The following is a 25172-nucleotide window of genomic DNA, read 5'->3' as shown; positions in this document are numbered from 1 at the left end:
AAAATCTAGTATATGTTCTCTCCCCTAATTATTTTGCTTTTCCCAAATAACTGAAACTAAAGCCAGTGAGATCTGTTTATATTTCTTTCTTCTTCCTGTTTTTTTCTTCAAAAATATTGATTTTGTGTCTTATCCCATCATTGACTGTAGTATTCTAAAACAGACATACTTTCCATGAACCACTGCTTCTTTTGGGGGCCAATGAGCTAAATGAAACCAAAACATTTACAAAAAGCTATTCAAACTCTATACATACCTTATAAATCATTGATATTAAGCCAAGGAAGAAAGATAGATCCATAGTGAAGGAGACAATTTGCCTCACAGAAATTATGTTATGGGGAATTACAATTTATTGGTATCCCATCTCTTTCCACAGAGAAATTATGCTCCATCGTCATCCCCAAGTTACAAGTAGGAAAGATATCTATTCTGCATTGGAATGATTGTACTGCTGGATGATATAATTCCTTGGAAAAATTCCAGACCCATTGCTACAATTCATTATTCACCTCTGTAGTGTTCTGAAAAGGATTCTACTTATGATACTGATATTGCCAACTTCTGAATCCTTTAAATGTTCATCCATTCTCATCTCCATCTCTTTCATTATGTCAAGAAGATTTTTTTTTTTAAATTCTTTTTCAAGCTGAGATGGTTGGTTGACAGTAAGTTATTTGTGTTTGGAATCTCAATAATTTATTTCTTCCAGGATAGTAGCGTCCTGGCTTGCACCTATCTTGCCTCTCCTGTTGAGGCACTTCTGGTCAGTCTTACTGGCTCAGCCACTTAGAGTGAGGACGTTGGGGAGTAAGTGCCAGAGCTGATGATCAAGTAACTGACTCCCTGTATTAGCAATTCTAAGAGGGAAGAAAGAGATGCTGCTGTACTTTCCTGAGAATACTCTTCAGTCACTCTCTGGGAAATCTTGCAACACAAAGTGGGGTTAAATCTTTGTGGTGGGTCCATCTAGCTTCAGACTAACTTGGATCCTGAGGGCTAGATGGGAATATAAAGGTCAAGTTTCTTCAATTGCATCATGGTGTCTGGGAAAGGAGGGTAGCCGGGAAAACGCAGACTCCAATAATTAGTCACTGGTGAGAAGAAAGAGTTGCCCTGAAGTGCATTATTCTAAAAAAATTTCGGGGACTTCCTTGGTGGTCCAGTGGTTAAGACTTCATGCTTCTACTGTAGGGGCCCCGGGTTTTATCCCTGGTTGGGAAACTAAGATCCCACATGCCGTGCGGCAGGGCCAAAAAAAATTTTTTTAAACAAAAATATTTGTGTTTTGAGAAGAAGCACGGAAATATTTGCTTTAAAAATCATCAGACTTTGTGATTCTGCATCCAGATTTAGTGTTATGTTTTTCTTGGATCAAAGTGAGTAAACCAGAGACTCGAATAATTTGATTCAGGGTAGACGACTCAATTTTAGGCTTACTTTTAGGAAGGAGTCTTCTGGGTTTAGAAGACAGATGTTGGGAGGGGGCATCTACCATTCACGTCAACCACCTGTCCTGGCCCAGGCATCACAGTTCCTGAGGGTCTTGTTGCAAATCCTGATGTGGTGTCTTCCCCTTCTCTTCCATTCTTATCCCTGTGGGCTGGCTCAGGGATGGCCCGACACAAACTGGATAGGCCTTAGGTTTGGCACTGTCTTTGCCCACTTTGAGCTCAGAGCTGTCTCTTGGACTTAGGCATCACTGTAGCTTACTCTATAAAATTTTAAGGACTGACCCCCCCACCAAACCCCAAATACCTTCCCATATTTAAAGCCTCCTTAATCTTTCTCTGTTTATTCTCTCCTGTCTAGTCTCCCCTTTGGTGTTGCTGTATCCCCTTGTTCAATTCTTCACCTTGCTTTTGTTATAGCTTTATAAGCGGTTGCACCTGTTCCCAGCCTAAAAGACTATAATTGCCAACCGTTGCTTATAAGGTAGAGCCCAAATTTGTTAACAACACACACAGGCTTTCAAGATGTGCCTGCAGATCACCATTTTTTTAGTTTTGTTGAAGATAAAGCTTTCCTCCATATACATCTCTTCTTTATACTCTGCTCTGGCACTCATGAACTACTCACAGTGTCTACAGGCATGCCACATCCTGACACTGCTGGGCTTTACCATCACTGTTCTCTCTGCCAGTGTGCTCTCCTGCCTCTTCTGTCCTGCTGAGCCCAACCTACCATTCAGTGGCCCACTCAACCATTGCCTCCTTGGTGGAGCTTTCCCAGATTCCTCCAGGTAGCGTTATTTGCTCCTTCTGAATTCCCACAGCATTTTCCATACACTTCTATTTTGGTAATTGTCATACCATATTATCATTTATTTATTATCTCCACTCCATGAGTTTTTGGTAGGCAGGGACTACATCATCTTTGTATTTCCAGCATTTAACATAGTGGTACTAACCTGGATTTTCTGGATTAATCCATAAATGACTGCCTAAAATCCCACCACAAGCAAATATCATTGCCTGGATAAAGCGTTGCCTTTTTTTCTCCTATTGTTTTTTTTTTAACATTTTTGATGAGCTACACCTTGAAAATTATGTCACTTAAAATTTACATGTATAATTAAATGGTTTTTAGTAAATTTACAAAGTTGTGTAACCATCACCATGATCTAATTTTAGAACATTTCTATCATCCCCCCAAATAAATCTTGTGCCCATTTGCAGTCACTGTCCATTTCTTATCCCTGGCCCCATGCAATCACTATCTTACTTTCTGTCTGTATATTTGCTTTTTCTGGAAATTTCACATAAATGGAATATACAACATGCGATATTTTGTGTCTGGCTTCTTTTACTTAGCATAAAGTTTTTGAGGTTTATCCAAGTTGGAGCATGTATCAGTACCTTATTACTTTTTTATGGTGGAGTACTATTACATTTGTAATATTGTATGGATATACCTCACTTTATCCATTCATCAGTTGATAGACATTCATGTTGCTTCCACTTCTGGGGATTATGAATAATGCTGTTATGAACATTTCTGTACAAGTTTTGGTGTGGACATGAGTTTTTATTTTCCCTGGTATATAACTAGGCGTGGAATGGAATTTCTGGGTCATATGGTAAACCTATTAAAACATTTTCCAAAGCAGCAGAAACATATTACATTGTCACCAGCTATGTATGAGGGTTCCACTTTCTCCACATCCTTGCTAACACTTGTTACTGTCTTTTTTTATTATAGTCATCCTAATGGGTGTAAAGTGGTATCTCATTATGGCTTTAATTTTCATTTTCCTAATGACTAAGTGAGCTTATTAGGCATTTGTATGTCTTTTTTTGCAAAATGTACATTCAAATCTTTTGCCCATTTAAAAATTGGATTATTTTTCTTCTTACTGTTGTTGGAGTTCTTTATATACTTCGTTTATAGGTGCCTTATCAGATACATGATTGCAAATATTCTCTCTCAGTCTGTGGCTTCCTTTTTCACTTTCTTGATGGTGTTTGCTGAAGTGTAAAAGTTTTACATGTTGAAGAAGTTGAATTTATTATTTTTCTTTTATTGCTAGTGCTTTTTATGTCATATCTAAGAAGCCATTATTAACCCAAAGTCATGAAGGTTTACTTATATGCTTTCTCCTAAGAGTTTTATAGTTTTAGCTCTTATATTTAGATATATCACTCATTTTGAATTAAGTTTTTGTATGGTGTGAGATAAGAATCCAAGTTCATTCTTTCGCAGATGGATATCCAATTGTCCCAGCATCATTTATTGAAAAGACTCTCCTTCCCCCATTGAATTGTCCTGGCGCCTTTGTTAAAAATAAATTGACCAGGGACTTCCCTGGTGGTGCAGTGGTTAAGAATCTGCCTGCCAATGTAGGGGACACAGGTTTGAGCCCTGGCCCGGGAAAATCCCACATGCCTTGGAGCAACTAAGCCCGTGCGCCACAACTACTGAGCCTGCGCTCTAGAGCCCGTGAGCCACAACTACTGAGCCCATGTTCCACAACTACTGAAGCCCGCGTGCCTGGAGCCCATGCTCCCCAACAAGAGAAGCCACCACAAAGAGAAGCCCGTGCACTGCAACAAAGTGTAGGCCACACTCGCTGCAACTAGAGAAAGCACACGTGCAGCAACAGAGACCCAACACAGCCAAAAATGAATACATAAATAAATTTATTAAAAAAATAAATTAACCATAAATATAAGGGTTTATTTCTGGATTCTCAATTCTGTTCCATTGATTATATGTCTATCTTTATGCCAGTACCATATTGTTTTTTTTTAAATTGAATTTAGTTGATTTACAATATTGTGTTAGTTTCAGGTGTACAGCAGTGATTTGTTTACACATATATGTTTATATATTTATATATCTTTTTCTGATTCTTTTCCTTTATAGTTTATTACAAGATATTGAATAGAGTTCCCTGTACTATACAGTAAGTCCTTGTTGTCTCACACTGTCTTGATTATTGTAGCTTTGTATAACTTTTGAAATTGGGAAATGTAATTCTTCTGACTTCATTCTTTTTTTTCAGGATTGTTTTTGCTTTTTGGGGCCCTTTGCATTTCCATCCAAATGTAATCAGCTTGCCAATTTCAGCAACAGTGTCAGCTGAGCTTTTGATAGGGATTGTGTTAAATCTATAGATCAGTGTGGGGATTATTGCTACTTTCACAATATTGTGTCTCTCAATCCACAAGCATGTCATGTCTCTTCATTTATTTAGATTAATTTTCTTTGGCAGTGTTTTGCAGGTTTCAGTGCACAAATATGCACTTCTTTGGTAAATTTATTCTTAAGCAGTTTATTCTTTTTGATGTTATCATGAATAGAATTAAAAGTATTTTCTAATTGTTCATTGCCAGTGTATAGAAACGCAGTTGATTTTTGAATATTGACTTTGTATCCTACAACCTTGCCAAACTCATTTCTTACTTCCAGTTGTGTGTGTGTGTGTGTGTGTGTGTGTGTGTGCGTGTGTATGAATTCCTTAGGACTTTCTGCATGCAAGGTCTTGTCATTTGCAAATAAAGATAAGTTTACTTCTTCCATGCTAATCTGGATGTCTTTGATTTCTTTTCCTTGTCTAATTTCCCTGGCTGGAACCTTCAGCACAACACTGAATAGTAGTGATGAGAGCAGATACATCTTTGTCTCATTCCTTTCTATCCTTTTCAAAACACGGTTACTTCCACAGCAGTAGAAATTGAGGTAACCAGAAAGGTCAAGTGTTCTAGGAGAGAAGGAAGGGAGAGAAAAGCTAGGAAGCAGAAAATTCAGGATACATAGAGGGTGCCAGAGAAGGATTCTGCCTAACTCACTGTTACGTTAAGCAATGTTGGCCACACAGGAGTGGCTGAGAGCAGGAGTACAAAGTAGCTTCCCAGGTTCCATGCCCACTTCTCTTGGTCCACCTTGGGGATGGGTCCTCATCCATTTCCATACTGTTTTGCTGTCCTTCACTCAAACATGTTCCAAGGTGTCACGTGCTGTTCGAGGCTCTAGGTCAGCTGATACCTCTCTGCTGTTCCCCATTTCCCTTGTTCACCAATGAAAACCATCCATTCCCATTCTGCTCTCTCCCTCCCTCACCTCCCAGTGGGAATCTGTTCTTCATTATTTGGGTCTACATGGTCTAAATTGTATCTGATTTTGGCAGTAAGATCTCATTTGGCCACAGTTCATATTTGTTAAAAATTGTAATTCCTGAAATAGTTTTTCCTTTTTCGTAAGTACCCCTAACGCAACAGGTCTCGACTAGTCAATCATGTTTAGATTTTTTGAATTTAAGAGCACAGACTCTGGAGGCTGGACTGCCTGCCTTTAAATCTTGGTTTCACCCTTGTTCTTCAGGTTCCTCGTGTGTAAAATAGGGATATAATAGTTTTCAACTTATAGGGTTGTTGTGAGGATTAAATCTGCTAATTCATGGGACATGCTTAAAACATGCTTAGCATGTAGCAAGAGCTATCTAAGTTTTTGCTATTATTATTTGGGAAAACATTCATCCCATTTCCTATGTGTAAATATTCTTATGATATTCTTATCATGGTCTTATCTTCTCAAAGGCAGTATCAGAAGTCATCACCACCATCACCAAAGGCTTGGGAGGACATCGTTTTGGTATAAGCCAGGTGGGCATAAACTAACAACTGTGTGGTGCACAGCTGGACATCAGACCATGTGGGCATACTGACCAGTGATGTAAATCAATGCATCCCAGGGAATCTTTCCTTCTTGACAGTAAAGGTTGAGGTTCAGTAAAGCACATTCCCTGTCACTGTCATTAAATTCATAGCAGATATTCCAACCAAGAGGGCCGAACTTTTTTCTCTCCTAGAATAGAAAATGAAAATGGTCTTAAAGTTTGATAAAATTAATTGTGTAAAATACTGAAAACTAAAAGGTTTCTGTTGAAGTTGAGCATCCTCATTGTGCAAAATTGGTTAAAATCATGACATTCAATTTGAGCCAGGCTTTCAGTTTGACTGTCACCAAACAGGGCAGGCACCTCTTCCTCCAACAGTGGCCTTTTGTCAATTTTCCAAAAGAAAATTTTATATTATGAGAAATGTGAAAATGTGATAGACTTGTCAAATGAACATTTGTTCTTCATGGTAAAATAAAATATTTCTCCATCAAAATAGGGAAAACTAACCCACCTAGAGTCTTTTGGCATAAAAATATTGACACTAATCACCCATCTGGTGGAGAGAGCTGCCCCCAACTCTTCTAAGAAGTCTATCATCCAGGCTTTTCAGTCATGTGTGATGTGCTGCTTATAAGCTGACTTCTCTATATTGGCCTTTTTTTTTAAACTGATACCCAGAATCTCAATTCTTGTTTCATAACTCCCCATAGTGAAATCTTTCCCTTTCTTTGTTATCTCCCTATCTCACCTAATTTCTTAATTCTAAACTACTAATTGTATCAGAGGATTGGTCCCATGTTCCCTCCTCTTTTCTTAAATTTATTTTTTATTAAAAATTTTTATTATTTTAAAAATTTAATTATTTATTTTTGGCTGCATTGGGTCTTCGTTGTTGCGTGTGGGCTTTCTCTAGTTGCCGTGAGTCCTGGCTACTCTTCTTTGCATTGCATGGGCTTCTCATTTTGGTGGCTTCTCTTGTTGTGGAGCACGGGCTCTAGGTGTGCAGGCTTCAGTAGTTGTGGCACGTGGGCTCAGTAGTTGTGGCTCATGCGCTCTAGAGTGCAGGCTCAGTAGTTGTGGTGCACAGGCTTAGTTACTCCGCAGCATGTGGGATCTGCCTGGACCAGGGCTCAAAACCGTGTCCCCTGCATTGGCAGGCGGATTCTTAATCACTGTGCCACCAAGGAAGTCCCTTTAAATTTATTTTAAAAATTTTATACAATTTTTAAAGGTTACACCCCATTTACAGTTGTTACAAAATATTGGCTATATTCCCTGTGTTGTATAATACATCCTTGAGCCTGTCTTACACCCAATAATTTGTACCTCCCCCTCCGCCACCCCAGATAGCCTCCCCACCCCGTAACCACTACTTTGTTCTCTGTATCTGTGAATCTGCTTCTTTTTGTTATATTCACTAGTTTGTTGTATTTTTAATTTTTATTTATTTTTTGTAATTAAATATTTATTTATTTATTTATTTGGTTGCACTGGGTCTTAGTTGCAGCAGGCAGGCTCCTTAGTTGCGGCATGTGGGCTCCTTAGTTGTGGCATGTGAACTCTTACTTGCGGCATGCATGTGGGATCTAGTTCCCTGACCAGGGGTTGAACCCCAGCCCCCTGCATTGGGAGCATGGAGCCTTAACCACTGAGCAACCAGGGAACTCTCTGTTGTATTTTTTTTTAATAACTTAAAAAAAAGATTTATTATTTATTTATTTATTTTTGGCTGCGTTGGGCCTTAGTTGCAGCACGCGGGCTTCTCTATAGTTGTGGCGTGCGGGTTTTCTCTCTCTAGTTGTGGCACTCAGGCTCCAGGGCCCGTGGGCTCTGTAGTTGTGGTGAGCCGGGTCCAGAGAGCGTGGGCTGTGTAGTTTGTGGCACGCAAGCTCTCTAGTTGAGGTGTGTGAGCTCAGTAGTTGTGGCATGCAGGCTTAGTTGCCCCCGTGGCATGTGGGATCTTAGCTCCCCGACCAGGGATTGAACTGGCGTCCCCTGCATTGCAAGGCAGATTCTTTACCACTGGACCACCAGGGAAGTCCCCGTTGTATTTTTTAGATTCCACATATAAAGTGATATCGTATAGTGTTTGTCTTTCCTTTCTCTGCCTGACTTATTTCACTTAACGTAATACCCTCCAAGTCCATCCATGTTGCTGCAAATGGCAAAATTTTATTCTTTTTTATGGCTTATTAGTATTCCATTGTATATATATATACCACTTTTTTTATCCATTCATCTGTTGAGGGACACTTAGGTTGGTCTGTATCTTGGCAACTGTACCATGTTTCCTCCTCTCTATCTCAAAATTTCCCTAAGTCTTAAACCATCCCTCATCTCAGCTGCTTTTGTTAGTAGAACATAGGCCTCCCACTGGGAGCCCCAATCCCAGCCTCTCTGATCTCCTCTAGGACCTTGTTTACTTATTTATCCCATACTTTGCATCTTTAATCTTTGTTTCTTCTCTACTGATTCTTCATCTGCAGACCACACACATTTGAAAACCAGGCAGCCTGTCTAATCAAGACCCCATACAGAGATATGGAGCTAGAGTCAGAATTCCAGTACAAGGGCCACAGGATGGGTACCAGATCAGGGCAGTGAGATCTGAACAGAGGGGTGAAAGGAGTGCCCAGTACGAGGCCACAGGATGGACACCAGATCAGGGCAGTGAGGTCTGAACAGAGGGGGGAAAGGAGTGCCCAGTTGAAGGCCACTTTTCAGGGGACTTGGAGCTCTAATCACAGGGAGGAAGCTGTTAAGGGTCTAAGCCCACTCCAACAGGAGCAGGTAAGAGTGAAATTATTGTAAGAAAAATGAAGACTTGCCGACTGACATGATATATATGTGTAAAGGAGGAAGAATAAAAATAACCCTGAAACTCTGAGTGTAGGTGATTGAGAGAATGGGACCACCGATTTCAGGAGTAAAGTCTGGAAGGGAAGCAGATTTTGCGAGTGAAGCACAGCTGTGGAGATCAATTTCGTGTTCTTGAATTTGACCTCCTGCATTCAGCCAGGAGATGGCGCTCCTTAGGTCAGAGCAGAGCTGGGAGGCAAAGCTGTGAGATACAGAGGCAAGGGGTGTACAGAGATCAGGGACTGAGTTAAAACAGCTTGGGTTCAGACAGAACAGGGCCCTCAGCATTTCACAATGCCATTTGTAAGCTTCTATTTAATTCTTTTTATTGATTTATTTTTAACCTAATACACTTCTTGTCTCTATTAAAATACAAATTGAGTGTACCTGAATAATTGCATGGAAGAAACAAACGCCGAATATTATTTGTCTCCATTTTCTTCCAAGTATATTTTCTTCAAAAAATGAAGGTGTCATTTCAGTAAATGCTCGTCTGATATTTGCACGTAAACCTTTTGGAGGCTCACTGGTTACCTGTAGAGACACCCGCGGCAGAGAGGGTGGTTGTACAGATATGCATTATTTCCGAATAACACAAATAGGCTGAAGCCAGTGAGGGGACGTAAATAACCAATGCCTGGGAGGCATTCCTGCCCTGTTTGCGCCTGCTCTGTATCTTGCTCCGCCTCAGTCTCTGGAGAATAGGGGGTCCTCAGACCTATAGTGTGTGAACCACCTCAACAAGAACCTCAGACACTTCCATTTGGTGTCCATTTCTCTAAATATGGACCAGAAAGGATGCTTAGACTTTCTGCACTGGATTTTCTGGTCATCTCAACATATGGCATCACCCCACACCTTGCCTTGATGGCACAGGGCAGACAGGGAAGAGGCATCCCTGGTTCCTGGGTGATCATTCATATGCAGAGGCTTCTCATATACTGGAAACTTCCAGCCTTGCAATCCAGCAACCATACTCCCTGTGGGCCTTCCTGTTTCCCAAATGCTGACACATTCTCTTAACTCTGGGAGCGGTTCTGTACTCATTCCTCTGCATCCTTGAGATTTTCTTATAGAGGGGAAGAGTGCAGGTGTTGAAAGACCAGCCGCACTAGGGCACGTAAGGATGGGCAATGGCCTGGTAAATTCTTTCCCTGCTCACTCTCCAGTGAAGGGACACTGACTCCCACTTCCCCACCTGGGCCACCTGGACTCTGACACAACCTGGCACAAGCCTGGGCTTCCTGGACCCTCTTGGTGAACACCCTGAGGCTAATCATGTTACAGGCCAACCATACGTTACCTTGACAGAGTTTTGAAGAACTGTAACAGGAAATGTCTTACTAGGCATGGAACTTAAAAAAAGTCGAAATGTGTCCTTGATAACAATATCTGTTTAAAACAAAGACAAAATGACAAAAAAGGAAAATGCATACCTCTTAGTAACACTTTTCTGTAAGAAATAATTATTATAGCATAGCAAAAAAAATATGCTGTAAGTTCTGTTTAAAGACTAGGTTTTCTATTTTAAGTATTTTATGTTGTAAAATCTTCTAAAATGGAGGTGAAGGGACTCTTTACCAAAGCTCTTCACACAAATCAGTTTGGCAGTCTAGATGCTGGCACATATGAGTAAAGAAATTACTCAATTATTTTCTCAATTATTCAGTTTAATTTCACGTTAATTTTCAATACGTGATAGAGATGCTAAGGTTCTTTCCTCTGAAATTGGGAAAATTTTCAATTGAAAGAGAGGACAGTTACTACATTTACGCTCAAGAAGGGGTTTTAGTTTTTGTTTGTTTTTATTTATTTTTTATTTTTTTTAGCCATTCAATTTAAGGAAAATTGCATGAACATGGCCAGAAAGCCCTCTGGAGAAAAAAGAAATTTGTTCCTTCTGCAGAGATGTTGCAAAGGGAGCTCAGGGAGCAGGGAAACGGAGAGACCTCACATACAGCATCAAGAAGTTACGTCAATATATGCTTCCCTTCTGAGCTGTGGACAGAGAACCTAAGAAAGAACAAGCTCCATTCCAGGTTCAAAAGGCCAAAGCAGAGCTGGGAAAATCATTGATCGCATCACTGGAAGACACAGGCATCATCGAAGGAGGCCTTTCTTGGCATGGGTCTCTAAGTATAAGTGACCGTGTTTCTCCGACACTCTCGGCTTGCTCCCTCCGAGGGAGGACCCGGGGGCACTAGCTGTTCCTTCTACCTGAATACTCTTCCTTTAGACTCCCTTACTTTCTTCAAGTGTTGGTCAAATGCCACCTTCTCAAAGAGGTCTATCTAGACCACGCCATTTAAAGCTGCTATCCACCCTTCCTCCTCACCCCCATTCCATCCCAACCTTTCTGTTTCTCCTTACTTTCCTTTTAATTTTTTCCAAAGCACCGACCACATTCTATCACACCTTATAAATTACTTATTTGTTATGTAGTTTGTTTATTGTTTCTCTCCCCTCACTAGCATGTAAGCTCAATGAGGGCAGATGACTATGGTTATTTTGTTTACCAACATACCCTAAGCATCTAGAACAATGCATGGTATGCGGTAGGTTCTCGAATATTTATTAAATGAATGACTGCTGATTAAAGCTGAATTTATGCTTCTTGGTTTGGTAATGTAAATTCATGAGCTATATTAAATAGTTAAAATTAAAAGTTAATTCTAGTACAATTCTAGAACAGCACTAAAGTTGCTTGTATGGTAAAAACTATTAGGCATAAGTCAAACATCATCAAAGTCTTAGGGCTAATGATTTTATTAACCAAAAGAACCAAAGAGTGAAAAAGGCCAGGTTTAGAGAAGCATTTTTTTAAAGTACCTTTCCTCTTATAATTGCAAAAGCATCAAGAATCTTAACTTTCATAGACATCATAAAAGTTTAGGGCTGGATGGAATTAGAAATCATCTTAGTTGTGGGACTTCTAGCAATGATGCTATGCAGTCATTTTATTGTGGGGGAAACAGGTCCAGAGGAGAGGCGTGATATGTACAGTCAGGAAGTGGTGGGGGTGAAACTCTAATCAGGTCTTAGAATTTCAAGCCCAGAGGTTATTTTTCTTCCTCTCTCTCTTTATTCTTTCGTTCACTTTCTCTTTTCAGTTTATTACCTGAATGTATTTTTTTTTTTTTCTGGTTCAAGTTAAACATTAGAACTCAAATGGTTAAGTTAATAAACAATTGTAACGAGGGCCAGGAGAGGAGTTTTCTATCCACTTAAACACTTAAAATCCATCAACACCTTCGCTGGCTTCCATAGCCCATCCAGCCTCCTTGGAGGTCTGGCACTCTTGTCCAGGTCATTGTGAAGCTGAACTACAGGTCCATACTTGGAAGGCTCACATAGTACCACTGCAGCAAACTGCTTTTTAGATGCCTTCCCAGCATTTTTTTTCCTAATCATAATCCTAATCAGGATTAGTAACAGTGGTAAAGACCTTCTTGTCATTTTTCTTTAATTATTTAAATAGAAATAAGCCACAGGCCCAGCAGGAAGAAAGCCATCTCTTATTTGCTTTGCAAAGAGTGGAAAGAGTGGAGATTCTGGATGGCAGATGCTAATGACTGTCTATCCTTGATGGAAGCAGCCTGCAGAAGGCAGGACAGGGGGTACCTAGGGAATGAGGGGCCTTCTAGGGGAAGGCTGCTAAGCCCTGGTTGTGGCTTGGTAACCAGTGCAGGCTGGCCGCACTGTAAAGGAGCATCTCTTCACCTTAATAGGTAGCAATGAGGAAAGTCACATGCAAGATCATGTGAATATCTCTCACCTTCCTAGAAAGCCCTCTGTGGTCAGGGCAAAAAGGAGGACCCCAGAGAAAGGGCCCTGGATATCCCAGGCTGGGTATTCTCCTTCATGGCTTCCAGGGAGAGTGGTAAAGTGGGGTGCACACAGCTTATTACCAATAATACAGTTCCTAAGGTTTCAACTGTTTTTACACTACTATATAAAAATGAGTAGATTCTAAGTCCACTTCTTCTCTCTTTGCAGTCCATTATACTTTCTTGAGTGGGAAAGAAGGTGGTGATATTATAGTTAGTGGTGGCAACCATGACTCATGCTGGGCACCCTCATGAGTGTGTGTGTGTGTGTGTGTGTGGGGTGACTATGAGACACATGTGAAGGTTGATTGTCATGTGGGTTACAGAGGATAAAAAGTGGTAAAACACTACTCTGAGAATTGGTTCTAATTTGAACTTTGTTCCAGAACTTCTCTCATTCTGTAGCGAAAGATTTAATTTCCTTTTTTTGTCCTAAGTCCAGTTTCCATTTCTTTTCATCATGCCTAGATATAATTTATTTTGAATTCAAATGACCTCCCATAGAAGGCAACATGAAACAGAAATGATCCAGGGGATCATACCTTCAGCTTGGAGTCTGAACATCTTTATTTGAATCTGGGTTGTGTAACTTAACTACACCCCTCTAGATCTCAAATTTCTCCTTTTTAATATGGGTAAAACAATGCCAACAATAAATAATTATTATAAGGATTGGATTCAACAAGAAAGGCCACGTGAAAAAGGTATTATACAAATGCTATGTGCTCCACATACTTGAATCTGTGAAGGTTTTAATTAGTTCCTCCATTGCCGACATCCAAGAAGCAGCAAGATGGCAGTTTTGCAAAAATACCCAGTTTCCTGATTTCATTGCATCTTTGATCATTCTTTCAGCAATCGGTCCTTGTCCTTGCCCCAGTGAAATGGACTGCACCCTGAATTGAACAACAACAACAATGAAATGCTGTTTTATATTATTTTTAAGCAATGCAAGTATTAAGAAATGTAAATATGGTAGGCTCTTGCCTAGCATATGCACACATTTCAAATCCTCATTCTGATAGATGTGCAAATCTTTTTTCTTATTTTCTTGTTTTTAAAAATATTTTTTACTATAACACACAGAAGTGCAAAAAACAAATTTATGGTTCTTTGAATTATCTCAAATAAACATCTGTGGTTGAAAAGAGAACTTTGCCAACACTCCAGGGACATCTCTCCTATGCCCTTTTCTACTCCAATCATTTTCCCTTCCTCCATCCTAAAGGTATCCATCGTCCTGACTTCCAACGCTATAGGTCAGTTTTCAAAAAACTTTTGAAAAATTGAAGTCTAACATATTTACAAAAGTACACAAATCATTAGCGTATGGCTTAATGAGTTCTCCCAAAGGGAATGTACGCATGTAGCACCATATAGGGCAACCCCCCCCACAAAAACCAACATTACTAGCACCCTCCCAATCAGTATCCTTCCTTATTCTCAAAGGTAACAACTATTTTGAATTCTAACACCATAGATTAATTTTGCTTGTTTCTGAATTTATATAAATGGAATCAAATAACATATATATTTATATTTGGTCTATTTCGATCAACAATATTTCTTTAGATTAATTCATATTATTGTGTGTCATTGTAGTTCGTTTTCTTTGCTGAATAATATTCCTCTGTGTGCTTATATCCCAATTCATTCATCCATTCTGCTCTTGATGGACAGTTGGGTTATTTCTGGTTCTTGGCTGTTGCAAACCATGCTGCCATAAACATTCCATAGATGTCTCTTGATATACATGTACTCTGTTTTTAAATTTTATTTATTTATTTATTTATTTATTATTTTATTATTTTATTTTTTGCAGTACGCAGGCCTGTCACTGTTGTGGCCTCTCCCGTTGTGGAGCACAGGCTCCGGATGCACAGGCTCAGCAGCCATGGCTCACGGGTCTAGCCGCTCCGCGGCATGTGGGATCTTCCCTGACCGGGGCACGAACCCGCGTCCCCTGCATTGGCAGGCGGACTCTCAACCACTGCGCCACCAGGGAAGCCCATACTCTGTTTCTTTAAAAAAAATTATTTTAATTAATTTATTTTTGGCTGTGTTGGGTCTAAGTTGCTGTGCGTGGCTTTCCCTAGTTGCGTCAAGTGGGGGTTACTCTTTGTTGCGGTGTGCGGGCTTCTCATTGCGGTGGCTTCTTTTGTTGCAGAGCACGGGCTCTAGGTGCATGGGCTTCAGTAGCTGTGGTGCATGGGCCCAGTAGTTGTGCCTTGCAGATTCTAGAGAGCAGGCTCAGAAGTCGTGGCACATGGGCTTAGTTGCTCCGTGGCATGTGGGATCTTCCTGGACCAGGGATCAATCCCGTGTCCCCTGCATTGGCAGGTGGATTCTTAACCACTGAGCCACCAGGGAAGTCCATACATGTGTACTCCATTTCGTTGTGTATATTCCTAGGAATGGAACTGCTGTTTGACAGAGTATGTGTATGTTTAACTTTTTTATAATATCAAACTGTTTTTCAAAGTGATGCCACCATTCCACACACCTACCAGCAATAGATGAGAGTACTTGTTTTTTCCACATCCTTGCTGACACCTGGTGGATATATAGTTGTAACTCACTGAGGTTTTAAATTGTTTCCCCTTTTCATAGGTTTATTTATTCGCCATTTGGCTATTCCCTCTTATATCCCTCCCCTCTTTTTTTCCTACTGGTTCACTTGTATTTTTCTTATTGATTTCTGAGAGCTCTTTACATTGGATATAAACACTTTGTTATTATTTATTTATTTATTTTTACTGTCTCCATAGTTTTGCCTTTTCCAGAATGTCATATACTACTTGGAATCATACAGTATATAGCCTTTTCAGATTGGCTTCTTTCACTTAGTAATGTGCATTTAACATTCAGCCGTGTCTTTTCATGGCTTGATAGCTTATTTCTTTTGAGTACTGAATAGCATTCCATTGTATAGATATATCACAGTTTATTTATCCATTCATGTACTAAAGGACATCTATGTTGCCTCCCAGTTTTGGCAATTATGAATAAAGCTGCTATAAACATCCATGTGTAACGTAGGTTCTTGTGTGAACATAAGTTTTCAACTCTTTTGGGTAAGTACCAGATTGCTGGATCATATGATAAGAGTATGTTTAGTTTTGTAAGAAAACACCAAACTGTCTTCCAAAGTGGCTGTACAACCTTGAATTCTTACCAGCAATGAATGGGAGTTCCTGTTGCTAGTATGCATTAATACAACTTATTTCATGTCCAGTAACCTTGCTAAATCCATTAAATAATTTTAAGATACCATTTATTAGAGTAGAAGAATGTCTTATTTCTGTTTTTCTCTTTTTAAGAAATGATTTCCAGATTCTTAGTTTACTGGGACTTCCCCCTCCCATGAATGCATGTTGAATTTTAACAAATGCTCTTTCTGTGTCTATTTAAATAATAGTTTTCTTCTTTTTTTAAAGGACTTTTCTCCTTTATTCTTTTAATGTGATGAATTAAATTAGTTTTCAGTATTTTAACCATCCTTACATTACTGAAATAAACCCAGCATTGTGGGAAGGTTTTTTGTAATGAATTCAATTAACTATTATTGGACTATTTAGATATTCTAATTATTCTCAGTTTCTTTTAAAGTTGTGTTTTTGGAAGAATTTTTCCATTTCATTAAAATTTTCAAATTCATTGGAAAAATTTAAAAAAATAACATGCTCTTATGACCATTTTAATGTCTGCTGATCTGTAGTGATATTCTCTTATTTATTCATGATACAATTTTTTTGGATCTCCTTCTCTCTCTCTCTCTGTCTGTCTCTCTCAGTAGTTTCTGCAGAGATTTATATTTTATTAAACTTTTCAAAAAAAACTTCTGTTCTTTTAGATCTTGTCCATCGAATGTATATTTTCTATGTCACTAATTTCTGCTCTTAGCTTATTATTTTTTCCTTCTGTTAGAGTTTAATAATTAAGTTTTAGATTGCCTAATTATTCTTAGTGGGAATTTTAGCCTGACATTTCTGAAACAGAAGTTATTAAACATGCATAAATTTACTGCTAGGTGCCTCATTTCTAAACCTTAATGGTTTTTGATATGTTACACTGTTTTTGTCATTTACTTCCACTTATTGGACAATTGCCATTATGATTTCCCTTGAACAGATTGTTCAGAAGGACATTATTTTGTTTTCCAAATATTAAAAAAATTAAGATTGATTTCTAAGATTTACTGTGGGCAAAGAATGTGTGTCATCTTTTTGAAATATGTGTCTTTTTTAGAACATGGTTAAATCTTATAAATGTTTCTTATGTACTTAAGATCTTGCTTTTGCTCTGTTTGTTGAGTGTAGAGAGCAAGGTTGTTAATTTCATTGTCGAAATATTTTATATCCTTACCAATTTTGCAAATTTCATGTGCTTCACAGTAGTTATTATTATAGATGTGTTAAAAATTTCCACATTAATGTTCTCCTTGTATCAATTTCTCCAGCTGTTGTTTTACATATTTCAAACTTTGTTAGTTGTGTAAAATTGGTGTTTTTCTTTGTGTTTTTTTCTTATATATCATATAGTTCCCCTCTTTATCTCTAATATGTATATATCTTTCCTCAAACTCTATTTCATGATATGCATTGGAACTGTTAACAGCTTTCTTTTGGTTAGTATTTGCATAGTATATCTTTTGCATCTCTTTATTTTCTATCTTCCTGTGCTGTTTTTGTGTTGCATTTACATTTTCTAAGTAGTATAGAATTGAATGTTGTTTTGAAAATCCAGTTTGATTTTCTTTATCTTTTCACAGGTGAGATATTTACTTTTATTTACGTATGGATTGGCCAAAAAGTTCTTTCGGGTTTCCCATGGTATGAAAATGCGAACGAACTTTTTGGCCAACTGAATATTTGGATTAATTTCTACTCTTTGGTTTGACTTTTTGGTTTACTATGTTTTATCTTTGAATTTTGTTCTTCTTCTCTCCTATCTAATGTTGGATTAAAATTTGCATTGTATATTCTTTTGTCCCTCTGCTGGCTTGGAAGCTGTACATTATATATTATTTCAGTATTTTCCCTTAAAATTTCAACATATTCATTCAACTACAAATTTTCCTACAGCAATATAGAGCTATTCTGTACTTCTTTTTTCCTCCTGAATACATCAGGAACTTAGCACACATTAACTACTATTAACACCCCTCTCCATTCTCTGATTGCTGTCTTGAATTGTTTTACCTTTATTAATTCCTATGAAATATTTAAGACATACAAAAGTTATAAAGTTAATATTTACAATAAGTATCCACGTACCCGCAACCCAGCTTAAGAAGTAAAACATTATCTACATGATCTGAGTCTGCAGCGTGCCCCTCCCTGTTCACTTCTTTCATTACCCAAACTTCACCTCCCAAGGTCACTGCTATCCTGGTTTTAGTATAACTTCCCTATTTTTCTTTATACTGTTATTGAAAAAATATGACTTCCTAAACAACGTATAATATATATGTTTAAAAAATTTATACATTATATCAAACTTTTCCAATATTCTGTATTGCAACTTAAATTTTTTGCAACTTAAATTTTTTGCTCAGTATTAGTTTGTGTGACCCATCCATATTGATATACATAGTCATAGTTTATTCATTTTCATGGCTATAGTGTATTGTATTTAATTTTATGAATAAACCACAATTTATATAATCTTTTTTCTAGGTGGACAATTTGGTTGTTTCCAGTGCTTTTTTTTTTTTTTTTTTTTTGGTATTATAAACGTTTCTCCAAATGTTCTTGAACATGACTTCTTGCAGGCATGTGACTGATTTTGTTGGAACATGCAAATTCAGTAGTGAATTGTTGGGAAATGGGGAATGCTATCTTCAACTTTAATATACTGCTAATAATTCTTCAAAGTAATTTTAACCAATTTTTTACTCCCTCTTGCAATATGAATGTTTCTACAGCTCCCTATCTTTGCCAACATTTTGCTAATTTGATGAGTATGAAATGACATCTTCTAATGGTTTGAATTTGTTGTTTCCTAATTACTAGTAAGGTTGGGCATCTTTTCATATGCTTATCAGGATTTAGATTTCCTTTCTGAGAATTTCCCTTTCACGTGTTTTGTCTTTATTCCTATCAAACTGTTTTCTTTTTCTTATTAATTAACAGCAGCTCTTAAAAGTTCTGTATACTAATTCTTTGGTAGGACTTCAGAAGCAAAGCTAAATGTGTCTTTGCCTTGATGGTCAATTTTATGTGTCAACTTAACTGGGTCACATGGTGCCCAGACATTAGGTTAAACATTATTCTGAATGAGTCTGGGGGCGGGTGTTTATGGGTGAGATTAATATTTGAATCAGTAAACTGAGTAAAGAAGATTGCCCTCCTTAATGTGGATGGGCCCCATCCAATCAATTGAAGACCTGAATAGAACAAAAAGGCTGAGTAAGAGGGAAATCCTCTTGCCTGACTGTTTGAGCTCGGTCATTGCTTTTTTTCTGGCCTTTGGATTCAGATAAAAACACTGGTTTTTCTTGGGTCTTGAGCTTACTAGCTTTCAGACTGGGACTTGTACCATTATTACTCCTGGCTTTCAAGCCTTTGGACCTGGACTAGAACTACACATGATCTCTCCTGGGTTTCTATCTTTCTGACTGCAGATTTTGGGCCTTATCAGTCTCCATAATCATGTAAATCAGTTTCTTCTTTTACATACATAATATATATACACATATATAGGATAAAATATAGATAGAGTATTATATACATATTATATTTTTATATATCCCATTGGTTCTGTTTCTCTGGAGAAGCCTGACTAATACAGATTATGAACTTCAAAGAACAGATGGGATCCATCATCTTGTAATCGCCAGTCCCGGGACAAGGCCAGACCAGCCACTCCATGCAAAGGCCTGTCAGAGCTGGAGATTACTTCCTAGATATGAGACCCCTACTCTCCTCTGACACTCTGTGGTCTTGTGCACTTTCCTACCCACCAGGATACCATCTTGGGGGGGAGTGGGGGAGGAAGGAGTCAGGAAGACTGAGCTTTCATGAGAAAGAAGACAAATCAGCTTACCCTGGAGACATTTAAACCAGAAGAAAATATAATATTGTAAATTCACAAATTTAAACTTTCCCCTCCCTCTCTTAACCAGCAGAGTAGAAGCTCAGGAGAAAGATGATATTAATAATACAACATAAAGAGCTATGGAAATTGTTGCACATTTGAGCATAAGGAATAAACTACAATCCTTTTACAGTTATATTAAAATTATGTCTTAAATAACAAATGTTTTAATCACTATTGCATTAGATTATTATACTTCAACATTTTAAACAATCTCCCCTTTGCTCAAATGGACTTTACATCTGCTCTTATGATATTTAACACCATTTAACAACATGCATAGCTAAATATTAAAGTGTCTTAATTTATTTAGTAAGGAATACCTGAATTAGTTATTCACACTCCACAAAGGGAAGAAAAAAGGCAAATTTTAACAAGGAGATGTTCATATGAATTATTAAAACTGCACAATACGATCTTACCGCTCTGAATACCCGCTGTCCCGGGCAAACCTCTGAAATGCACCCATGGGATCTGAGCCTGTGCTTAAGATAAATACCAGGGGAGTTTTGTATGACATGTCTTGATACAGAGAGGGCAGGTCCACAGGTGGTGTCTCTACAAAGGATTTCCCAAGATTTTCTATTACAAAGTCTGTAAGAGCAAAAACCACCTGAAAATTGAAAGGAAAAAGATTACAAAAATACTGGATGAGGTTCCAATTCAACAATGTATCAGAAGTTCTAGCCAGAGCCATTAGGCAGGATAAAGAAATAAGGCATCCAAATCAGAAAGGAAGAAGTAAAAATGTCACTATTTGCAGATGATAAGATCTTATACAGTTGACCTTTGAACAACATGAGTTTGAACTGCACAGGTTCACTTATATGGTGGATTTTTTCCAATAAAAATGTACTATAGTACTACACAATCCATTGTTGGTTGAATCCTCAGATGAGCAACCAAAGATACAGAGGGCTGACTGTAAAGTTATATGTAGATTTTCTATTGTGCAGAGGGCCAGTGCCCCTAACATCTGCATCGTTCAAGTGTCATCTGTGTATAGAAAATCCTGAAGACTTCACCAAAAAACTGTTAGACCTAATAAATGAATTAAGTAAAGTTGCAGGATACAAAATCAACATACAAAATCAGTTGTGTTTATACACACTACAGTGAAATATCTGAAAGAGAAATAAAGGAAACTATGTTAAGTCAGAAAGAAAAAAACAAATACTGTATATTAATGCATATATGTGGAATCTAGAAAAATGGTATAGGTGATCTTATTTGCAAAACAGAAATAGAGACCCAGATGTAGAGGACAAACGTATGGACACCAAGGGGGGAAAGGGAGTAGGTGGGATGAATTGGGAGATTGGGATTGACATATATACACTATTGATACTATATATAAAATATGTAACTAATGAGAACCTACTCTATAGCTCAGGAAACTCTATTCACTGCTCTGTGGTGACCTAAATGGGAAGGAAATCCAAAAAAGAGGGGATATATGTATATGCATAACTGATTCACTTTGCTGTACAGTAGAAACTAACACAACATTGTAAAGCAACTATACTCCAATAAAAATTAATTATAAAAAATAAAATAAAAAATAAATTAAAAAAAGAAAACTATCCACTTCCAATAGCATCAAAAACAATAAAATACTTAGGAATAAATTTAACCCAGGAAGTGAAAGATTTGTACACTGACAAGACATTGATAAAAGAAATTGAAGAAGACATAAACAAATGGAAAGGTATCCTGTGTTTGTGGATTGTAAGAATTAATATTGTTAAAATGTCCATACTACCTAAAGTCATCTATAGATTCAATGCAATCCCTATCAAAATTCCATTGGCAGTTTTCACAGAAATAGAAAAAAAATTCCTAGATTTATATTGAACCACAAATGACCTGAAATTGCCAAAGCAATCCTGAGAAAGAAGATCAAAGCTGGAGGCAGGACATTTCCTGAATTCAAATTATATTCCAAAGGTGTAGTAATAAAAACAGTATGGTACCGACAAGAAAACAGACACATAGATGAATGGAACACAACTGAGAACCGAGAAATAAACCCACACATATATGGTCTACTACTAATATTTGAAAAGGAAGCCAAGAATAATCAATGGGGAAAGAACAGTCTCTTCAATAAATGTTGTTGGACAAACTGGACATTCACATGGCGAAGAATGAAATTGGACCGCGATCTTACACCACTCATAAAAATCAACTCAAAATGAATTAAATATTTAAATATAAGACCCAAATCCATAAAACTTCTAGAAGAAAACAGAGGGGAATATTTCCTTGACATAGTTTTAGCAACGAGTTTTTGGATATGACACCAAAAGCACAAGCAATGAAAACAAAAATAAACAAGGGACTATACAAAACTAAAAAGCTCCTGCACAGCAAAAGAAGTAACCAACAAAATAAGAAGGCAACCTATGGAATGGGAGAAGATATCTTAAAACCATACATCTGATAAGGTGTTAAAATCCCAAATATGTAAGAAACTCATGCAACTCAATAGCAAAAACAAACAATCTGGTTAAAAAATAGGCAAAGGATCTAAATAGGCATTTTTCCAAAGGAGATATACAAATGGCCAACAGGTACATAAAAAGGTGCCCAACATCACTAATTATCAGTGAAATGCAAATCAAAACCACAATGAGATATCACCTCACACCTGTTAGAATTGCTATTAACAAAAAGACAAGAGATAAGTAGTGTTGGTGGAAAAAAGGGAACTCTTTTGCATTGTTGGCAGGAATGTAAATTGGTGTAGCCACTATGGAAAACAGAATGGACGTTCCTTAACAAATTAAAAATATAGCTACCAGATGATCCAGTAATCCCACTTCTGGGTATTTATTTGAATGAAATGAAGTCATTACCTTGAAGAGCTATCTGAATCCCCATATTCATTGCAGCCTTATTCACAATAGCCAAGACATGAAAACAATCTAAATATGCATCCACAGATTAATGGGTAAAGACATTTGGTAAATATATACAATGGAATATCTTGCCATTTGTGATAGCATAGATGGACCTCGAGGACATTATGTTAAGTGAAATAAATTAGAGAAAGATAGGCACTGTATGGTATCACTTACATGTGGAATCTAACAGAGCTGAACTAATAGAAACAGAGAGTAGAATGCTGGTTGCCAGGGTATTGGGAGGGGGAAGAAGTGGGGAGATGTTTCAAAGGGTACAAACTTCCAGTCATAAGATGAATAAGTAGTAGGGTTCGAATGTATAGCATGGTGACTCGGTTAACAATATTATATATTTAAAAGTTAAGAGATTAGATCTGAAATGTTCTCACACCCCCACACACACACGCACACACACACACACACACACACGGTAATTATGTGAGGTGATGGATGTGTTAATTAACCATATTGTGGTAATCATTTTGCAATATATGTATGTATCAAATCATCATGTTGTACACCTCTTAAACAATGTTACTTGTTAGATATATCTCAGTAAATCTGGAAAAAAATAATATACCTCAGGCAATGTAAATTAAAAAACATGTCTCTTTAGGTAACAATTCTATCATTCTAATATATTTTTATAAAAGGAAAATTATAAAGTAACATTTCCCCCCTCCAAAAATAAATTTAATAAAATAATGTAACACTCTTGAGAGACACTCAACATAACAGGAATAGAGGGGAAATTCCTCAACCTGTTAAGAGGTATCAATGAAAACCCCACAGCTAACATCATACTTAATGGTGAAAACTGAATGCTTTTCCTCCTAAGATAGGTACAGGGCAAGTACACCCACTGCCATTACTTTTCTTCAACATTGTCCTGGATGTTCTAACTAGGGCAATTAGTTAAGAAAATAAAATAAAAGATATCTAGATTGGGAAGGAAGAAGTAAAACCATCTCTATTTGCAGATGACATGATCTTGTATATAGAAAATGCTATGAAACACAGTAAAAGTCTATTAGAATAAACAGGTTCAGCAGGTTTGCAGTATACAAAAATATACAGCAATCAACTGTATTTCTCTACAGTAGCAGTGAGAAAACCAACAATGAAATTAAGAGTGCAATTCCACTTACAATAGCAACAGAAAGAACAAAATACTTAGAAGTAAATTTAACAAGAGAAATGCAAAACTTAGTCTCTGAGAACTACAAAACATTGTTGGAATAAATTAAAGAAGATCCAAATAAATGGAAAAACACCCCATGTACATGGATTGGAAGACTTAATGTTGTTAAGAGGCCAATACTCCCTAAATTGATCTACAGAGTCCAATCAAAATTCTGGCTGGTTTCTTTTCAGAAATTTCCAAGCTGATCCTAAATTCATATGGAAACTCAAGGGACCCAGAATAGTCAAAATAATCTTGAAAAAGAAGAGCAAATTTGGAAGACTCACACTTCCCAATTTTAAAACTTGCCACAGAGCTACAATAATCAAAACAGTGCAGTAGTGCCATAAGGGTAGACATATAGATCAATGGACTAGAACTGATATATTAGAAATAAACTCTCACAATTATGGCCAATTGATTTTTGGCAAGGGTGTCAAGATCACTCAATGGAGAAAGAAGAGTCTTTTAACAAATGATACTGGGACAATTGGATATTCACATGCAAAAGAATCAAGTTGGTTCCTTACCTAACACTATATAAAAATTAAATCAAAATGGATCAAAGATCTTGATGTAAGAGATAAAGTTTTATAACTCTTAAAAGAAAACATAGGAGTAAATCTTCATGACATTGAATTAGGCAATGGCTTTTTAGATGTGGCATCAAAAGCACGAGTGACAAAAGAAAAACAAATTGGAAATCATTAAAATAAAAATTAAAAAAATTTTGTGTTTCAAAGGACACCATAAAGAAAGTGAAAAGACAACCACAGAGTGTGAGACCTTTTTTCTTTCAAATAATGTATCTGTTAAGGAAATTTTATTTAGAATATATAAAGAACTATTTCAACTCCATAAGAAAAAGACAAATAGTTTTAAAAAATGGCAAAGGATCTGAATAGACAGTTCTACAAATAGCCAATAAACACAAGAAACTATGCTCACTGTCATTAGACACAAGGACACCACAAGAAAATTACAGACCAATATCCTTGATGAACAAAGATGCCAAATCCTCAACAAAATATTAGCAAACCAAGTTCAAAAACACATGAAAAGGATCATACACATAATCAAGTGGGACTTATTCCAGGGATGCAAGGATGGTTCAACATTTGCAAATCAGTCACTGTGATACACCACATTAACAAAATGAAGGATAAAAAACATATAGG

The 25172-nt window shown here is 37.3% G+C and overlaps 1 protein-coding gene across 1 annotated transcript in view; it reads right to left on the bottom strand.

Annotated features, from left to right (window-relative positions):
* DNAH6 (dynein axonemal heavy chain 6) overlaps positions 1-25172 on the bottom strand; it is a gene marked incomplete at both ends in the record, with an annotated part of 275574 nt that overhangs the window by 23529 nt on the left and 226873 nt on the right. The window contains 5 exons of the mRNA XM_079721202.1: positions 6168-6306; positions 9368-9514; positions 10284-10372; positions 13543-13703; positions 20328-20518. Coding sequence (XP_079577328.1) covers positions 6168-6306; positions 9368-9514; positions 10284-10372; positions 13543-13703; positions 20328-20518 — 727 coding nt within the window. The remainder of the gene's footprint in view (positions 1-6167; positions 6307-9367; positions 9515-10283; positions 10373-13542; positions 13704-20327; positions 20519-25172) is intronic.

This window comes from Hyperoodon ampullatus, assembly GCF_949752795.1.
Source record: "Hyperoodon ampullatus genome assembly, chromosome: 15".
Lineage (NCBI taxonomy): Eukaryota > Metazoa > Chordata > Mammalia > Artiodactyla > Ziphiidae > Hyperoodon > Hyperoodon ampullatus.
This window is presented reverse-complemented; position numbering and strand designations above follow the sequence as displayed.